The sequence below is a fragment of the Mytilus californianus genome, unplaced genomic scaffold (assembly GCF_021869535.1).
Source record: "Mytilus californianus isolate M0D057914Y unplaced genomic scaffold, xbMytCali1.0.p SCAF_8, whole genome shotgun sequence".
NCBI classification, from domain to species: Eukaryota; Metazoa; Mollusca; class Bivalvia; order Mytilida; family Mytilidae; genus Mytilus; species Mytilus californianus.
In genome coordinates, this window is record NW_026262734.1 from 87,862,626 (window position 1) to 87,883,238 (window position 20,613).

At 31.5% G+C, this 20,613-nt stretch overlaps 1 protein-coding gene across 1 annotated transcript in view; it reads right to left on the bottom strand.

Moving 5' to 3' along the window:
- Nucleotides 1-8,093: 8,093 nt before the first annotated feature.
- The window catches only part of LOC127712885 (uncharacterized), a 58,769-nt gene continuing 46,249 nt past the window's right edge, over nucleotides 8,094-20,613 (bottom strand). The window contains exons 6-9 of the mRNA XM_052219487.1: nucleotides 16,158-16,360; nucleotides 13,809-13,824; nucleotides 9,402-9,488; nucleotides 8,094-8,299 (exon numbers count right to left, since the gene is read on the bottom strand). Of these exons, the coding sequence (XP_052075447.1) occupies nucleotides 8,094-8,299; nucleotides 9,402-9,488; nucleotides 13,809-13,824; nucleotides 16,158-16,360 (512 nt within the window). The remainder of the gene's footprint in view (nucleotides 8,300-9,401; nucleotides 9,489-13,808; nucleotides 13,825-16,157; nucleotides 16,361-20,613) is intronic.

Consider the following 20,613-nt stretch of genomic DNA (forward strand, 5'->3'; position numbering starts at 1 on the left):
ATTGGTTATCTTGTTTTCCTGATGAATACCCCTGTAGATGTTTAATTTCAGTGTTATGATATCATATAATAATAAGCATTGGTTGACGGTAATGGCATATTTTTTGTCACAGATAACTTCGGATAAATTCCACAATCGTAAAACCGTTCTCTTTTCCTCGATTGTTATTTCACCGAATGAGACGCATCCTTGAATTTGAACATACCATGAGGAACATGATGAGAGACACAGAGATAACAGAATTGTTACAACATTTAGTCGTAGTAATTAATGGCAATGATATTGGTGTGACACCTCTATGGATTGCAAGTCAACAAGGACATGTTAACATTGTGAAACAACTGTTAAAACATTCGGCTTATGTCAATATATGTGACAACTCTGGTATACATCTTCTCTATTTTGCGAGGAAGAATGGTTTCTCGGAAGTAGAGTCTTTGCTATTAGGACAACAAGGAAATCAGCAGTAAAGTCTAATTTCATTAGAAGAACATTTATATTTTTTTATGTTTCTACAAAACTTTTCTAAATTTATATTTTTGTCTATAAATCTAGCAGATAGTATATAGTGATAAGTCTCATTTGGTAGATTACATTCAGGGAAAAGAGGACGACCAACTCGTGAAGGCGTCGGGAAAGCGACTGAGCGATAATTCAAACTTCACCACTTGGAACTCTTGGGTAAATAGATTCCTTGTGAGCAGCAACCTTCTATCGAGGAATCCATGATAGGAAATACAATCCCTGTTATATCGTATCAACTGGGAGATATATAATCCTTATGCAGGTGCTGCTGGAATGTTGCTACATAGGAATGGAATGTGCACAATTGAAAAGCTGAAATCATCTCTTTTGTCGTAAATTTTTGTTTTCAACCGACCCTCATTATCAATTTCTAGCTGTGAGTTAGGATATGAGGTAAACTTAATTGTATCTGCTGTATCCTTTATGTATATGTATGGGATAGATGCCTTCAACATAGTCACCAAATTTTGAATTATTTAATGAGAGAACATCATCTATAAAACGGAAAGTGAAGTTAAAGGATGACTTCTTTTCTTTCTTCCAAAGAAGCTCCTGTATGAAGTTACATGTAGCTTCATATGAATAAAAGAACAAGTCGGTAAGAAGAGCAGCACAGTCGGTTCCCGTCGGAATGCCGAATGTTTGTTGAAAACCACATAATAATATGTTGTCAATCAAGAAATTAAGCATCTGATAAGGTCAGTTTTACAGAATTTCTTGTTTTAATCAGAGTGATTTATTACAAAGTACGATTTATCCCTCCCTAAAACAAGATACTTGTATCTACGTTAGCCATTATTTTTTTATAGTTTGGAGAATACTTGTGTAAAGTGTAAAACAGTCAAATGTTTTTATACTATTGCAATATGAAAGAGTCTTAGATTGTATGTACTCTAAAAGATATTTGGAACTTTTTAGTATCCACATCTGATTCACGCCATCTTTAGCATGTTTAGTTTCATTATATCTTTGAAGCACGTGTTTGATTGCTGATAACATTGATGCTATTAATAATTTGGAAAGAAGCTTCGTGGAGCGTTTGGAAGACCTAGCAATATAATGTTGTTTGTATAGACAGCTATGTAATTTAGGTATCTAATACAGTGAAGGAAGATCCAGTTCATTATCTTTGTTTGAAATTCCAAATAGAAGAGACCTATGATTATCCAGGATTTCCTCCTAGGTTAGTGTGATGAGTGTATATGTTGAGTTTCTGAGTGAGTTGTCAATACATAATTCATTTATCAAGCAGTTATAATATATAATATGATTCACAACATATTTTGTTTGAGGCTCTATCACCAGGGACAACAACATACTTGTCATGGAGGTAGGACAAGTGATTTACAACATTTAGGTCTTTCATGTTAATGTAGCATGTGTATTCATAGACCCATTCAGATTTTAAAATTCTGATTTGTATCAACGACCTCACAGCATTGATTCATTCGGAAAGAGTATATATTTCTTCTTTCTCGCGTTAAACGCATTGCCTGGCATAATCCTTGACTGAATCCATCAGTATTTTGAAATTGTGTTTCCAATTGATGGTTTTAGGCATACGACATTTAGGGCCTTTGGATAACACATTTCATAGAAGTGTTATTGACAATGTTTAGGTCACCAGTAATAACGTGGCCAGTCTGAATATATATGAATGGGAAACTAGCAGGTTTAGACTTGAAGTCGTCAATATTGAATTCTTGCAACACGTGTTTGTTATTGAAAATTTCAGTTGTAATTATTGATTTGGTAAAGTTATAAGAAATGATAGGTACAGAATGAATTTTTAAATAGGGAGTAATTTTCGAGTGAACTGATTTATGATGAAGGATATTGCCCAAGTTAAAAAAAAAAACTCATGCTAGTTCACAGTTTGACGTGTTGCTTTGGTATTTTTCAACCCTGTTCAAACCTTTTAATAAGTTAAAGATAAATTTTGTTGTAGTGTATTATGTGATTGCCTATGTGTGTTCCTATGTGTGCAATGTCGAGATATTAAAATAATAGATGAACAAATGTTTCATGTTTTGATGTAATGAGTTGCGCTGTCTTTAGTTTGATATGTTATGTTGTGTGTACTGCTGTTTGTCTTTTTAATAGTTTTGATTTTGCTATGACATTGTCAGTTTGTTTCGACTGATGAGTTTGAATATCCCTTTTGGTATCTTTTGTCTCTCTGTCATTCTATGTCAAAGTATGTACATTTACAAATTGGTGTAGTAATACATGTAATACAATACTTAATTTCTCAAATCTATTAACTAGGATATTAAAGACATTAACACTGTAGTTATATGGAGGAGGCAATAATCATGTAACAATCTTTGAATCTACGAAATCCAACCACTTATTTTATTTTTTGACTGAATAGAAGATTCAGGAAATAAAAGATAAAAAAAAGTATGTCATAAAACAATAGTATTTTGCTAGAATATATGACAGTGGTCTCCCTGTGTGCATTGAATTATGGCGTACCTTTTTTGAATATGGCATTAATCTATGAACAAAAAGTATGAGGTCTAAAATGACGATGTTTATTTGTTAAGCATCAGATAAATAGTGTGGTTTTTAAATAAAAATATACAACATCAAATTAACATTGAATAAACATACATATAAATCAAATAAACAACCATCAGATATAGAAACATTTCATTCTAACTATAGAAACGCTTATAAATTTTTTAGAAATTTTATAATTGATTGATACCGAGAAAAATTCTTGTAGCAAACATATTTTCGAAAACATTGAATATTATCATGGACAATTTAAACATTGTCTTTAGAAATGGAAATCGTCAAGCTACAAAAAGAAGCGTTTGACTTCGCTTGCAGTATAGAAAATTATTTGCAAAATACATAAAATACTATTCATATGATACCAAGACCAAAGGGCCGATCGAATCTCAATTTACGGGCTCGATAAACAACATCACCGTAAAAATAAGGATGTGCTATCCCGTAGGAATAAGGTTTGTTTACCGGAAAAACCAAGCTTCCAAATCAAATCTGTTGATTAAATAGGTTTATAGATATCAGGTTGTACATACAAAACATTTTATTCAAGTGTATAGCTTTAAAGAATGATAATATATGTAACGTTTGTCAAATGTTTCAACTTAGATGTAGTGAATATTTAAGTGTTGCTTGTCTTTTGTTGTTGATCATGGAGTTGACTGTTTTAAGCGGACTTGGTATTTTCTCCCTCTTTTTGATCCTTTATATTTTAAGATATTTTTGTTAACCTTCACTTTGACCTTGAGGGTCAATACCAATATGTCTCTTATATTATTAAGACATTTACTCAATGAGTGAATACTCTGGGGATGGGTATGGAACTCCTGAAGCAGAAACTTTTAAAAAATTTTAATGACCCAACATTTAAGTCAAGTTCGTACAAAGGGGAAGAGTGTACAAAAAAGACTCCTTTCCACGTCTTTCTTACATTTTTGTAATCATATATTTCAAAATAAAATATGAATCACTATGAATAAAAATTTAAAAATGTAAACATAGTGGTAACAAACATTATACACATCAATTACCTCAAATTTGAGGTCAAACGTTATGGTACAAAATCAATATCGTAAAGATGATAAACACACAGTCAATTATTTAAAACCCAACGAACAAAATAATAAAGCGGGTTTATTTAATAACATATATTTTATCAATTACCATAAAGTAATTGACAATGTTCAAATAGATAAATATTACGATTTTAACTTTTAAAAATATCTTCAAAAAATGATAAATGGTGAAACTTATGAATGCAGCATTTTAATTACGTATTTCGTTTAATATGGAAAAATTAATAACATCGAAATTCTGCAACATAAATTTTGACAAATTTCATTTCAATCTGATTTACTCTTATATTAGAGTGTGTGTTTTAGGTTCATTTGAATAGAAGTTATTTACTCCCCGATCAATAGTTAGAAAATGAAACATTCACCGTACAAATCACATTCGTTTAAATGAACCATTTCATTCTATTTTACTAAGAATTTTATTCTTTTTATTCAACATGAAACAACTTCTTTCTAAAGAAGTTCTTATGGAGATACAAAAAATACGGAAAGAAAAAAAGGTATGGTATATCTTTATTTGTTTGTACCAATGGTCAGTACACGTAGATCTATACGGAATATGAAACATTTTTGAGACCTCTGTGATGTAGCGATCAATATGACCCGTGTTATTATAAACTCACCATAGATATCATGATTAAAATTTTATACGCTAGACGCACGTTTCGTCTACCATAGACTCACCAGTGACGCTTAATTGAAAACAGTTTAAAAGGCCAAATAAAGTAGGAAGCTGAAGGGAATGAATGACCGAAAATTCCAAAAGGTTTAGACCAATAATACTTAGGTAATCTATATAACTGTGTAGAAAATCCAGTGTATTTCGAAAAATTCAAAGTTTTGTAAGCAGCTAATTTAAAGTTATGACAATATCAATGATGATTCGTGTCAACATAGAAGTGCTAACTACTGACATCATATATTCTATTGTGCAGAAGCCTTTTACTTGATTGAAATCTTACCAAAGCCTTTTTTGCAACACTAACATTTTTCGATAATTGCTCTCCCTTCAGCAAAAGGAGATTGTTTTATTTATTACATACAACATAATTATACAAAAAGAATAAAAATATGTTTACTGTTGTTCTACATGTTTAAATACTTTTATTTAAATTAATAATTATTAAGATGTAAATATGAGATAGCAACATATATGATAAGGCATTCATTCATATACATATATAAATTAAAATCATTAGATATTTACATTGGAACATTAAAAGATAATTTTTGATTTGTTAAATATAATATGCGAATAAAATATCTATCAAATCATCATTCTTTTGACTTTACACAATTACAAAAAGTTAGAATCCCATAAATATTTACATTGGAACCTTGAAAAGTAAAATAACAAAAACACCGAACTCCAAGGAAAATTCAAAACGGAAAGTCCCTTAACAAATGGCAAAATCAAAAGCTCAAACACATCAAACGAATGGACAACACCTGTCATATACCTGACTTGGTACATGCATTTCCTTATGTAGAAAATGGTGGATTAAATCTGGTATTGTAGCTAGCTAAACCTCTCACTTGTATGACATTTGCGTAAAATTCCATTATATTGACAACAATGTGTGAACAGAACAAATTGGGGTACAGCAGTCAACATTGTGTTATGATCGTAATCACTATAAAAAGAAACGACTATGTCAACAAAGAAAAACAAAAAGTCATGTACACACTCTATAGACTAAACCCATAAGCAAAAATGAAAGACAAGAATACAAAAAATGACCATATCACACTAATAAAATGGCGGGATGTATAAATACCGAGCCACGCAAAAAGCATATTACCAAAAATGGACTAGATAGTGAAGGTTAAAAATATACAAAGACAAATAAAAAGAACAGTATAACGTTTTTGATTTGTTGAATATAGTATGTGATTAAAATATCTATATTGTCTTTACACTGTTACAAATCCAACTAGAACAATCAGAAAACGCCCTTTATACAAAAAATATTTCTGCTAGAGTTATCTGCTCTTTGTCTATGATACGAATGTGTGTTCAATACAAAAACTTAATGATTATAAAGGAGGGAATACATGTATACATAGAATAATAACATTTTTGTTTTGGTGCTGACTTTATCAGCAAGAATATCAAGTGAGCCCGATAAATTGACGTGCATGGACTTGAAATCCCTGCCGAGTCCGGTCTGTGTTGATATTTGGTGTTTTTCTGCTTTGTATCGATCTGATGAGTTAAGCCTTTTTCAACTGATTTTTATAGTTTGTTGTGCTTTACACCGCTGTCCCAGGTTACGGGAGGATTGAGTGCTCACAAACATGTTAAACCCAACCACATTCTTTATGTGCCTGTCCAAAGTCAGGAGCCTGTAGTTCAGTGATTGTCGTTGGTTCATGTCTGGCATATTTGTTTTTCGTTAAATGTTTTGTTAAAAATTAGGCCGTTGGTTTTCTCAATTGAATTGTTACATATTTTTCATGTCGGGGCCTTTTATAGCCGACTATACGGTATGGGGTTTTCTTTGTTGAAGGCCGTACAGTTGCCTATAATTGCGTACATCCAGTTTATTTGAACTTTGGTGGATAGTTGTCTCAATGGCAAGCATACCTCATCTCGTTATTTTTATAATGAACACATTGCTGCAATGATACGTGACGTCACTTCCTAATATTTTAGACTATAAAAAAGTTCTAACAAAAATACTAAATTTAAAAAAGGGGAAGACCATAAAAACTGACAATATCATTATTACAATAAACGGCATACAAAGGACCTCAAGTAATTAATTATGAATTGATATGTGCATAATGATCTTAAGATTGCATGTTTATTAAATTTAATTAAACAAAAAATCAAAACGAATAAATTGAAATGGTCAAATCTTAAATAAGATAAAATAAAATCTTTGAACAACCTGTTTTCATCAATAATTTTATCTTCGGAATACAATTTGTATTTGGCCGATGGACTGTATATACTTTATTAACTACAATGGCGAGATACCTTAGTACAAAGTATCAAAAGCCTATTATTTTTTGTTTACGCCTACATGTATTCTACATACTGAAAAAAGTTGTGAAATTAAAAAAAAGTATTCCCAACACAATTCATTTGTCACGGGCGTAACAGAACAGGAAACACACGAGTCACGCTTAACGAAACCAGTTTGTTACTTCGTTTGGGTTAGTTTCGCTAGTTGTAAACATTAGTCAAATGCGATAGCATCTACCAAAAAGCCTTTACTGCAAAATTTTGGTAGTTGTATGTTTTAAATGATTGCTTTGCCTCGTAAAATTCCAGTTCATAAAGTTATATGTTGTATTAAAGGTAATTTCAAAGGTTAAAAAAACAGCATCAGACATGGGTAACCTTATGTTCATTTACTGGCTTTTCTTGTTAGGCCCTTATATATTTTTTTATACCAATGAACATTTAACAATTTGGCTTTCCGAACTATCTACCAAATAAAATTGAGAATGGAAATGGGGAATGTGTCAAAGAGACAACAACCCGACCACAGAACAGACAACAGCAGAAGGCCACCAACAGGTCTACTCCAAAAGGCTACTCCAAAAACACGTGGTGGACGTAAAATACTACTATTCTATGTCAATTTTAAACAGATTCCAAAGAGTTATAAAATAAAGTTGTATACTGTTCACTTGTCTGATAGCAAGTGACTAAACAACATGACGTATGTCAACCAGCTTTCTAAAAGTCTATTTACAGACGGCTGACGATTTATTATTTAGTTCAAAAATACTCTCAAATTCTTTTATCGATCCACTTTTGTCTATACTTCTCACGATCTTTATGTCAACAGTTTTGTTGTTTGCAACTTCATTGTGCAAATATTGTTGTGTAAGTATTTAATTTTTTCATTAAAATCTAATAAATACCAAAAATGAATTCTTCGTTAATAATAAAATTTGTTAATATTCCAAAACAAATTGCAGCGTTAAATTTTTGACAATAAATTGCATATAAAGATAGTCTCAATTTTGATCTGAAGTTCCAACTTTATTATGTTTCCGTTTTTTAGACTTTTTGGTTTTCTTTTTTGAAATACATTGTTGCATTCTTTGACAATCTAATACTATGATGAATATGATAACCGAGATTAGTACAGCCACTCCTACACTACCAATAGCCTTTGCTACTGGTCTATCTTCGTACACGCTGATCCTCTTCAACTTATACGCTGAAATGGAAAAGAGAATTATTTCAGATTTCATCTGATTTTAGCCATTCAATTTTTGCCGCGGCTACAATATAAGAAGAGCATTATGTCTTTGAGGTGTGCATCCGTCCATTATTTCCTCCGTTCGTCCTTTCGGTAGCAGATTGTATTTGTTGTTCAATTAAGTATACCATGAAGTTGTGGTAAAATATCAACATAAGGATGTAATTAGGTTAAATTTAAAAGTGATACTATAAGTCAGCAGAGCATTAGGTAAGGAACATAATAAGCTAAAAATATTGATAGGTCATGGATCTCCTTTCCGAGATATTCATTTTTTTTACAATGGCAGGAAAAGGATGACTCGGACTTTTACCTTATATTTGCATTGGTATTATTTGGGTCTCAAATCGAAAGATAAGAAATCTAGAATTTGCTTAAATTTTGGTAAATGACCATTTATGAGCTATTGAATTCTTATATGAAAAGAAAAATGGGTGTTATGGGGCAAAATGTTTTTTCCCTGTATCGTAGGAAAAAAAACAAAGAAGTCCGAACATCTAACAAAAATTACTAAACCTGACCTAAGTACATCATTAAACCTTATTACACATGTTCATCATGATGTGACCTTGTTACATCATACGTCAAATAAAGAGTTCACGGAACATATAAATAGTACGAAATTGGTATAGAGTCCTGAAATGAGAATGGTGTGGTATGGATACAGATTATCTTTCCTGTATGTTTTAAAAGACTTCGTTTCTATCATTCTGCTTAAAAGCCAAACCGAACATTTTAAAAGTTTGTGCAAAATTGCCAGATTTATTATTTTTTTAAATACCTTTTATTGTACTATTTATAAATTGTTGAATTGTTCGAAAGGTTTGTCTACCCCGTCATATTTAATGGTTGTAAAGGCTCTGCAACTTTGAGTTTCAAAATTGTTTATTCGAGTGCCACTGTTAATTCTAATGTTGACGAAACGCCCATGTGGCGTACTACATTATTAGCCTGGTATCTTTGATGAGTTTTAAACGTTTTAAACAAAAATTGTCAACATATGGTTGACAAACAAAATGAGGTGAATTCTTCCTAGAAATTTACGTTAATGTGTACTTACCATTTGTCTTCTTAGGGTCAACAGAAAGAATATTTTTAATGTCTTCTACTGATGTGAAATTGACGCCTATAAGAGGAATATCGCCATCTGAAAGTACGACATGTTTTACAGGTTAGTTGCTAAATTGATACCTGTAATACATTTGTATTATTAAAAATTATTTTCCAAACTAAGCCAAGCATTCTTTAAAGTATAACAACAAATATTGTAACCATCTTTGCCAATAAGTGACCTTAAATAGATTTTGTTTGTACATTATGCATGTTATGGTTCCATTTGATTCAAATATCTCTTTATAAATTTCATGTTTTATACATCTTTGACTCAGTACAGCTTAAAGACGTCTTGTGCTAGTAATCCTTTTTTTAATCTTGTCGGTTGTACTGTAATAATCGAATCATTACACTAACAATGCTAAGATGTATAACGAAAATCTGATTTAAGTCTGAAAAATTGTATGTAAATTTTGTTGGTCAACGACTAAGTATACACATAAAAAATCTTTGGAAAACATGCGACAACCTTGGAACCCAAGATTCCCTTTTGGTGTTAGAATATTAATATATGTGGGTAAAAGCAAATAACACATCAACCCAACCACACATAAAGACATCTAGGGGTCAACCAATGTTATATCAAAATTATCAAAAATGTCGTTATTGTAGGATAATATGGTTTACTATTCATATATCAAGAGTAATAACGAATACAATAAAGGATTATATTATAGATGATTTAAAAAGTAAAAAAACAAAAACTCCAAGAAAAATTCAAACGGAAAGTCCCTTATCAAATGGCAAAATCAGAAGCTCAAACACATCAAACGAATGGAAAACAACTGTCATATTCCTGACTAAGTACAGAACATGGTAGATTAAACCTGGTTTTATAGCTAGCTTAAACTCTCACTTGTATGACAGTCGCATATAATTCCATTATATTGACAACAATATGTGAACAATACAAACAGACATTATGATAGTAGAAAAAATGTCAAAAATAGGGGTGAAGCAGTCAACATGGTGTAATAATCCTAATCACTATAAAAACAAACAATAATATCAACACAGAAAATCAAAATGGCATATAGACAAATCAAATTGAGAATGGAAATCAAATGCACATAAGCAAAAAGTGTATGACAAAAACACAAAAAATGACCATAGCACAATAACACAACGGCGGGATGTATAGGTACCGAGCCGCGCCAAAAAGATATGGAGTAAAGAGTAAAGGTTAATAATTTATAAAGACAAATAAAAGAACACTATAACACGTAATTAAGATGATAAACAACGTCCATACCTAGAATATATAATGCAAGACCATCATGTATTATTTGTGAAGTTCATACGAATATTTATCAATATGGTCTTTTTATCTTCCGGTTAACGTTTTTAGAAAAAGGAGGAGACGTTCTTTGACATAAACCTGGTTCATCAACTTTCTGCTTAGACACTGGTGACGTTTTGTAAAGTCTGAGTAGTAGCTGCATGCTCTTGAACACCTAATAAGTTGGGAAATGTATATTCCATATGCAGATGAAGTTGGTATATTGTTACAAAGGTATTAAAATCGTCTCGTTTGTCATAGATCATGGTACTGCGATGACCGCTTATTTCAAAAGTCAAAAGTCTGAAAATGAGGCGGAGGAAGCCGTGTCTGTTGTTTCTTTAATTTCTAGTTCGGGAGGATATATCAATGGAACCCAATCAGAAAAGTTTGAATTGTTAATGGAAAGAACATTCATTATATACATATATCGGAATGTGAAATTAAATTATTAGTCTTCTTTGATCTTCTTGTTTTTGACAAGTGTCTGAAGGAACTCCGACAAATATGAAAATAAGAAATGGTCGACAAGGAGAGGCGCACAGCTCGTTCCTATAGGAATGCCGACAATTTGTTGAACATGTTGAAGAAGGTCTACCTCCAAATTCAACAAATATGTTGATAATAAGAAACTCTAGCGTACTGATCACTTGTTTCTCTGTGTAGCATGTTTTACCACTTGTTCACTATTAACAAAATATGCCGTATGGTATCCCAAAGTAATAGATTTATATGCTACCATTTTTATAATGAAAAGCATTGTGGATTATTTCATTTACGATTTTTCCATTTTTACATGGGGAATGGTAGAATACAGGGTTGAAAAATCAAAAGATTTCAGAGAATTAATTTCAGAGAAAGATTTTAAATTATCCAAATGTTCTTTCCCCTTTGCTGTTGGTATTTTTATAGCACATAATCGACTAATGAAACTGTTTAAAATGAACCACAGAAATGGAAACAGATGGATTTCGTGTTGTTTATGTTATCATTTGATACGTTAAGTTTTTTTTGTTTTTTTGTTTTGTTTTTTAACTTGATTACTAAGGCGACATTTCCCCCTATTCTTTTTTTTATAAAATAATATCATTAGATATAATAATCCTTTTATCATGTTGCTCGTTTTACAATTTGTAATGTAGTCTTTTGGTGATTGTTATTGTCACTTCTTCGTTTTTTTGTATTGGTCATAGTATTATCTGTTTTTCTTTTTCCTGTAATGATATCATCTTCCCTTGGTACAGCCTCCTCTTCTTTTCTAATCCAATCACATTTAATTAAAGCCAAAGAGATCGATATTCAAAGATGAGTTTTTAAACGTTTGAAATGAAAATTCTCTTTCTGTGTAACAAGTTTGTACAGGGCAGTATATATACGCTTTATAAATTTAAAAATAGAAGTGCATATTACTGGAAAAAAACTATTTTTTTTATTATTAATATCTACTTATATTCAAGATGATGGGATTTTCCATTTCTCTCAATTTAACAAGTAGGTGTACTATCTTTATTGTTTTTTCATCCTTGACTTTGTTCAGACTAAAAACATCTTGTCCTTGTAATCCTCTTGGTAACTTGTCAGTCTCTGAACTGTAATATTCGAACCCCAGATTCCATTTTCCTGTATCGCTAACTAATATATGACAATGAATCGACATAATTTGTACATGGGTGAGGAAAGCGGTTTCAGCAACATGGTCTGTCGAAGTGTAAAACAAGGAAACAATTCTAACGGACCAATCACATTTAAAATTTCTAGCTATGCAATTCATATAAGAGTTATGATAAATTTTGGACATTGAAATATGGGTTAAACGTAAATGAAACAACAACCCAACGACACAAAAGCATAAAAATATCTAGAAGTTAACAACTGTTCTATTAATATTATGAAAAAAAAATGACGGTATTGCAGGATTTCATAATTTACTTTTCATAAATAAAGAATGATATCGAATAGAATTCAGAATTTCATTATAGAAGCTACAAATGCTCTTTCCCTTTGCTGTTGATATTTTTCAGCCCATGACCTGCTTATGAAACTGTCAAAATAAACCACAGAAATGGAAACAGATGGATTTTATGTTTTTCTTTTCATGATATCATATGATACGTTAAGTTTTTTTTGTTTAATGTTTATCCCCTCTCTTAATTACTGACGCAACATTTTCCTCTATGTTTTATGAAATAATATTATTATATATAATAATCCTTTTATCATGTTACTCATTTTAAAATTTTTAATGGTTTAAAATCTCTCCCTGGTACTGTCTTTTTTTTTTATAATTTAATCACAATAAATTAAAAAAAAAAATTAAGTGTTTAATTCTCAGAAAAATTTAGACCACACGGTGAATCTCAAAACATGTGTCATATGTACTGAACTTGGTATTGTAGAAATAAATGTATGATTTTATAAATAGAACAACATGATATTCTGTATCAAGTTATTACACAGACACACACATCAGATATGACAACACAAAAAGCATTATAGCATGTTGTGACTTACATAAAATAAACCACAACCAATCCATACAGTCCAATTTGAATGTTGTATTATCTAGACAGTAGTGAACATATGTGAATAAATATGATGAATAAAGATATTATTGTTAACCGAAAATGAAAAAAAAAAGTTCACAAGATTTGTTCTAGCATTATTTAATGTAAATGACGTCATGTAAGCTTGAATATACGTTTTGTATATATTACTGAATAAACTCATAATATAAACCAGGATTAAAATTTTATAACCCAGACGCACGATTCGACCCATCATTGCTGCTCGAATAAAAAGTTTAAAAAGTCAAATAAAGTACGAAGCTGAAGAAAGGAGAATCAAACGTGTTTAGGATATAATTTTACCTAATACATGCTTGACGCATACTGCTCCTGTCAACGTGTTGTTGTTGTTTGTGTTACAGGAAATCCATGCGGGGTGTAGATTCGAGTCAATTATTAAACATTTTTCAGCAAAAACTGTTGACGAAAGCGGGGTCATGAAAGTCATAATTGATGGGTCGTTGTTCCAATTTGCAGGAGAACCCATCATCAAATGGGAACCAAGCCAAACTTGGGTGTTTTTCAATCTGAAAATAAAATTGATGTTCTATTTAGCAGGATATTTAGATATTACATAAACTATACATACTTTACTAAATATCATATTTTGGCAGTCTTTCTGAAGATATGTATAGTAAACACTTGAAATTGATAAAAATTATTATAGATGTTATATCTTTTACGCATGATATATAATTATTTTAACATTGAAGTATCAAATACATGTGTTTGTTTGGGTTGCGCACCCAATTTTGTCAATACAACAGAACTATAATTGACTGTCAAAGAACGGGCTATAAAACCTGGTTTAACCCACCATTTTTGTCTGAAAATGCTTGTACCAAGTCACAAATATGACAGTTGTATCCCATTCGTATCGTTGGTTGATAACGGTTAACGTTTGATTTAGTCAGTTTTATGGACTTAACATTTTTTAATTCATTTTGAAGTTCGGTATTTTTGTTACACTTTTTTTGACGTAACGAATGTTGGACACAAATTATATAAGAAAAAAAATTCTTTTGAATGCACAAGAATGTAGATCTTATATTGAACGAAGCACATTTGATTCAAATTATCATTAAGAACTTAATGTTGCAAAATTAGAAAAATAATAATGAACTTAATAATAATGCATTACAAATGATATGATATATAAAACGGTATGTAATTTGCAGCTGAAAATACATGATATATGCATATATCTAAAAGATGAGCTAGCATCAACATAGGACTGTCCTGAACGATGTAAAACATATGATATAACAAAAATACTGAACTCCAAGGTAAATTCAAAAAGAAGGAAGTCCTGACAGAACCAAATTAACATATTTCTGACATGGACTAGCTGAAACTCCCTATATTACGACAATTGTTGATTGTTCCATTATATTAACGCAAGTGTGAGAGCAACTAAAACAGACATAATTGGTTAACGTGGAAATAAGGGAAACTAGCAGCAACAATTGTGTAAACATATATTAAAGATTTATCACATAATTGAATCAAATTATCCAAACATCAATAACGTAAAATCTTAGTATACGCTTTGATATACTGTGATTACAACATCAGATTGCGAAGGAAAACTATTTGAATGTATATCAATCCTTTGATTTGTTTCAAGTAAGAAATCTATGTTATATATGTGTATGTACTCAAAGTAAGTAGTGTGTTCTTTAACAAAAAAGGGACATTTTCATAAACCCTGACACTAGGACATATATTATATAATATCGTAAATAAACACCTATCATTTGCACAAAAGTGAAGATGAGTTATGTTATCCACGCACCAAGTCTCGCTCATTCTAAGTTAATATGATTTTATCTTTCTTGTAATATAGATTATTTTTTATTCGTGAGTGATCATATTCTATGGATTTCATATTGATAAACCACAATTTTTCGACGAACTATACATTTTTCATCAGCTTGTAATCAAACTCTCGCAACGAAACAACGAAATCAAATATCTACGGGATAGAATGCCATTTCTCCCCAGTCAACGAAAACTGGTACCAAAGAAAATAAATGAACTAAACAAAAACAAAATACTTGACTTATTTTTATTCAAAACATAATTAAATATACATGAATTTTGTATGCCAGACACGCGTTTTTTATACAAAAGACTCATCAGGGACTCATGAATAAAAACGTTTTAAGTAAAAACTAAATACGAAGTTTAAGAACAACGACGACCCAAAATTCAAAAAAAAAATCTCTAAATACAGTTTAGGTAATCTCTTTCTTGGGTAGAATATCCTAGTAACTCGAACAATTCAAAGTTTTGTTATCAGTTAATTTATAAATGTGACTACATATATTACTTTGTATGTCCACGCAGAAATGCTGATTACCATGTATTGCATTGGTTGCAATGACATCCCGTGATTTCTCAGTAAATAAATAAAACCGATAAATTCGCATTTGGAATAAATCCGATAATTTCATTAGTGAAAAAAATCCGATAGTTTAACTCCTCCGACGACATGCAACAATGGGTGTTGTCGAGACATTGTCAATGACTTTACATCAAAACGAATTGCAAACGCGTAGACAAAAATAGTTCCATCAATTTTACATTTCATTTCAATTTATATAAGTTTATGGTCAACATGGTCAATGTAAAAAAAAGAATAACTAATCAAAGAATTGAAATATCGAAAAATATTCAACTCGTGACCGAACAACACTGATATTTACTACACGCATTCGTCAATTAATGTGTTGTTCGGTTACTTATTGAATATTTTTCTATATTTGAATTCTTGGATTATTTATTCTATAAATCATCATTGCCCTGCTGGAAATAGATAACACAGATTAACTTAGAAAGAATGTACTCACGAAAATACTGCAGATAATACGGCATCTTTTATAAACTTATAATTTAAGCTATCTATTATTGGTGCCAGATAGCCGCCGTCATATCGACACTGATTCATCGCATCGACAATTGTCCATGATGTCATTGAAAAGGGCTTGTTCGTAAACCAGTAACAATGGTGTCTGTACTTTGTATCAGTCGTAGAGGTCCAGTTCAAGCAATTACCATTATCTAACAAAAAAAATCTCAATGATAATATGTGTCAAATATATTTTGTCAAGTGTAGAATGCGTCTAAGTAACCGGACTTTGATATTTTAACGCCAAATATATACCATTTGAAATGTTTTGATTTCTACCCTTAAGTGTCCCGATGACATTGGTTTATTCATTACGAATTTGCCCTTTGCTAAAATGTCAGCACTAACAAGGAGTACTCACTGATTAGACATGCATGTTTAAACTAGTCAACCAGGAGTTTTCGCTAATGAGACAAATATGTGCATATTACCAATTTGGTGAAATGAAACAAGGCAGTTTCTGTCACGTAACGTTTACTTTATCCTCCTCTCCGGAATCTTTTGTGTTGAAGTTACTACATACACAGAAAACTCGGTCATTTCACAAAAAATGATCGGTGATTTTTTTGTATGACATATCTTTAACTTTCTTAATACTGTAAACGATTCACTATCAACTGTTCTTCTTGATTCAAATATCCTGCTTTGATAAATAACCCCAGGAAAAACTCACTCCATCATGTCCATCAGGGCTGCAATCTTCTACCTAAACTTTAAAGAATGTTGTAACTTATGCAAGTTAACGCGAAGAATGTTAATAACAGAGGTATTCGTTTAATTTGGCGTTACCTTCCTATGCGTTAAATTCTACAGTTGACCAACTGAATCGATTGCTTTTTTAAAACCTGAGGATATTGTCAGCTCAGTAGTCAGTGATTTGGTACTGACATGATCTATGACATAGACTGACCTTAAATTCCCAGTTCATAAATTATGATATGATTAAGAAACCAATTCCTTCAGGAAAATTTGACGTCAGATAAATTTGGTTATTCTGTTTAGCTCTTTTTGGGGTATAGAGCTCCGAATGTTTCAGTGTATGCACTCATCTCATGTTGTCAAATATTTAGATTTGAGCTTTCGTGATTTCATAAAAGTGCTTCAGACGCACGAAATTTATAAAGTGTTTATTGTATAAACTATAGGAAAACGGTTCGGACGCATGGCATTCATTTAACATGTTTTGGACGGTGATGTTCCTTTGGTGCCATCTTACGGTGTTTATATGTCACAACTCGTTCACTATTCCCGTTTCTGTTGTGACGTTTTGGATTGCAATGAACGTAATCTATGTATTACTAGTAAATTATTAAGTCAGGGATTTCGTTACCACAAATTACTTAAAACCTTTACTAAATTCTTCCATAGATCTATATAAAGATTTGGTTTTGAAGATTGGTTGTACCTGTAGAAAACTTATTTCAAACGGGATAGCACATCCTAATTTTTACGGAGATGTTGTTTACTGAGCCCAGAAATGTAGATACGATCCGGGTAAACTTATCGATCCTTTAAAAAAATTAATCTAAAAGGTTACCAATTCAACACTGTAATTAGATCTTTGAGTATTGTTTTTATTAGTATAACTATTGATTTTTTTATCAGTAAATTAAAATCAAACGAATATTATTTCTACATACATATGCACATTCATGGCTCTACAATCTGTCGATACCTGTATCTTGGCATTGCACAAGGTCATGTTTTTCTCTGACTGTTAATGACCTCTTTACACTAAGTCCATTGGATGTTGGATGTGTACTGATTGATATTTTAGTCTTTATAGATGCATGATTTTTTTATTAGTTGTTATTGGCTTTGAACTAGCTGTCAATAACTGCAAGTACTCTCATATCTGTACTAAGTGTCTTTTTGTTGTGGGGATTTATAAGTACCCTGTCACGTCCACTCTGTGTTTTTGTTATATATATTTCTGTTTGTATCCATCTGATGAGTTAAGTCTTTTTTAACTGATTTTTATAGTTTGTTCTTATGTTGTACTGTTACACCACTGTCCTAGGTTAGGGGAGGGTTATGCGCCCGCTAACATGTTTAACCCAGCCACATTATGTATGTGTCTGTCCCAGGTCAGGAACCTGTTATTCAGTGGTTGTCGTTTGTTTCTGTGTATCATATTTTTTTTTCGTTCATTATTTTGTACGTAAATTAGGCCGTTAGTTTTCTCGTTTGAATTGTTTTACATTTGTCATTTCGGGGCCTTTTATAGCTGACTATGCGGTATGGTTTTTGCCCTTTGTCATACGGTGACCTATAGTTGTTAATTTCTGTGTCATTTGGTTTCTTGTGGAAAGTTGTCTCATTGGCAGTAATACCACATCTTCTTATTTTTATAAATGTGTATGTCATTATAATTATCATTAATTTTCCGTTCAAAATGATTTATCAATCAGTGTTCTTGCACTTTCAAACGATCTTTTGCTGACAAATCTATTAAACTCAGCCTAACATTACAATTACATTGTGCTGTAAAAATGGTTGTAAAATCTTCTGACGCTGGTTTTAGCGTTTGAGTGTTCCTTGTGAAGGTCCAGGAAAAACACTTCAGACGCACCACATTATAAAATGTAATCATCATTTTGTATCAATTGGTTGATACATTGTACTGGTGCTGGTTAAATTCTGGTCTCCGAAATCATCATCAACGTAATAAATCTTGGTACTGATATCATACGATTCGTACATGTCCTGATATTCCAGTTGATAAGTTAAAACTATTAAACTTAGAACTAAATGATCCACATCTCTCAAGCAAAGTTAACCTGATATGATTTTGGCAGTTCTTTTTAGGTACTGTTTGGTAATATTGCTTTCTTCAATCCAGAAAAAAAAACTTTCGTCGCACCAAATTTAGAAGTGTTTTTTTTTATATTGAAGTGTCCTTTTCAATTTTATATTCAACTATTCGATAAATATTTTTCGATTAACTAACCACACGAACCACTTATAAGCTAAGTTAACCGGTTTCAATATGGGGGTACGCAAGGTCAATCAAGTGTTTTAACTTCATCATTACATGGCTATAATATTTATAAGAAACTAATCTGTGTTGTTTTCCATGATATAACTATATATTTTGATTGTGTTTACAGTATTGGGTATTTATTAAGGAAACAAAATATTAAATTTTTGATAATGCACCAAAGTGACAACTATCAGAAAGATGCGACTGCGCAATGGCTTTCTCGACTATACAAAACGGACAAGGTATTGTTTCACAATGATCTGCAATGTGTCTTCTACTAATTGCTATCTATCTTTATGATATTGCTGATAACATTTATGATGTATCTAAAATCTTTTGCGATTTTGCACCGATGTTATATTCCTTTGACTGTTTAACCAAAAGGATTGCTTTACTTTAATTTAGAAGGGAAATCCTAAAGGCATCGTGCATTCGTTTCCTGGGATGGCATATAATTTTTTCTCGAGTCAATGTTTCAACTTTAGTTAAACATAAAACGTTAAGCGCGGTGAAAAACACAAACGGTAATATTTCACCTTTATTTTAGCATTAAGGAAATTTGGTATGATTGCCAATGAGACAACTATCCACTAAAGGCCAAATGATTAGCACATATTGTCAGTGAAAGAGGAATGAAAGATACCAGAGGGACAGTCAAACTCACAGATCGAAAACAAACTGAAAAACGCCATGGCCAAAAATAAACAGACAAACAGACAAACAACAGTGAATTATCTCGTTCAAAGTGTTGTTTTATAAGGAAATTTAGTCAGTATTCATTGAAACTCTTATTTAAATTAACCCTTATCAAACATATCCTGAAAAACAACATTTTCCCACGTTGTTGGTCTGTTAGAATATGCTTGTTAGTTATGGTATGGTTATGGTCCAAATGATACCAAGGAAAGAAAACGTGTACAATATGACTTTTTATAGAAAGAATAACAAGAAGTGCAAACAAATATCAGACACTATACCAGACCTCACTGACCACTAACACCAACTCTAAAAATAAGGAACAAACAAAGACAAATAACAGACAAGAAACACATGGTTCATTTAGCATGATTTGGTGCTATCTCTTACTTTGGTGGGTTTCACCAGACGTAATTCTATGTCCTCACAAACCTATCCTATACCTGAAGAGATCATGTATCGCAATTATAAACCTGTATAGTTATGCTACCAAAATGGTAACCACTATGGAAATAAAAGACGGCAAGTAATTTTGAAGCAAGGTTAAAATGAGCTCGAGAATATAAAAAGCAAGGCAAGGTATCCAAAGCTGTTTGGTTGAATACCGCCGCTCAAGATAAAAACACATCAAAAACCAGAAGCAACTTCTCACAGGACTCGTGAAGTCTCGTTTTATAACTTTATCAAAATCATCACAATTTGTCAGAGCAGATAGAACTGTTATGA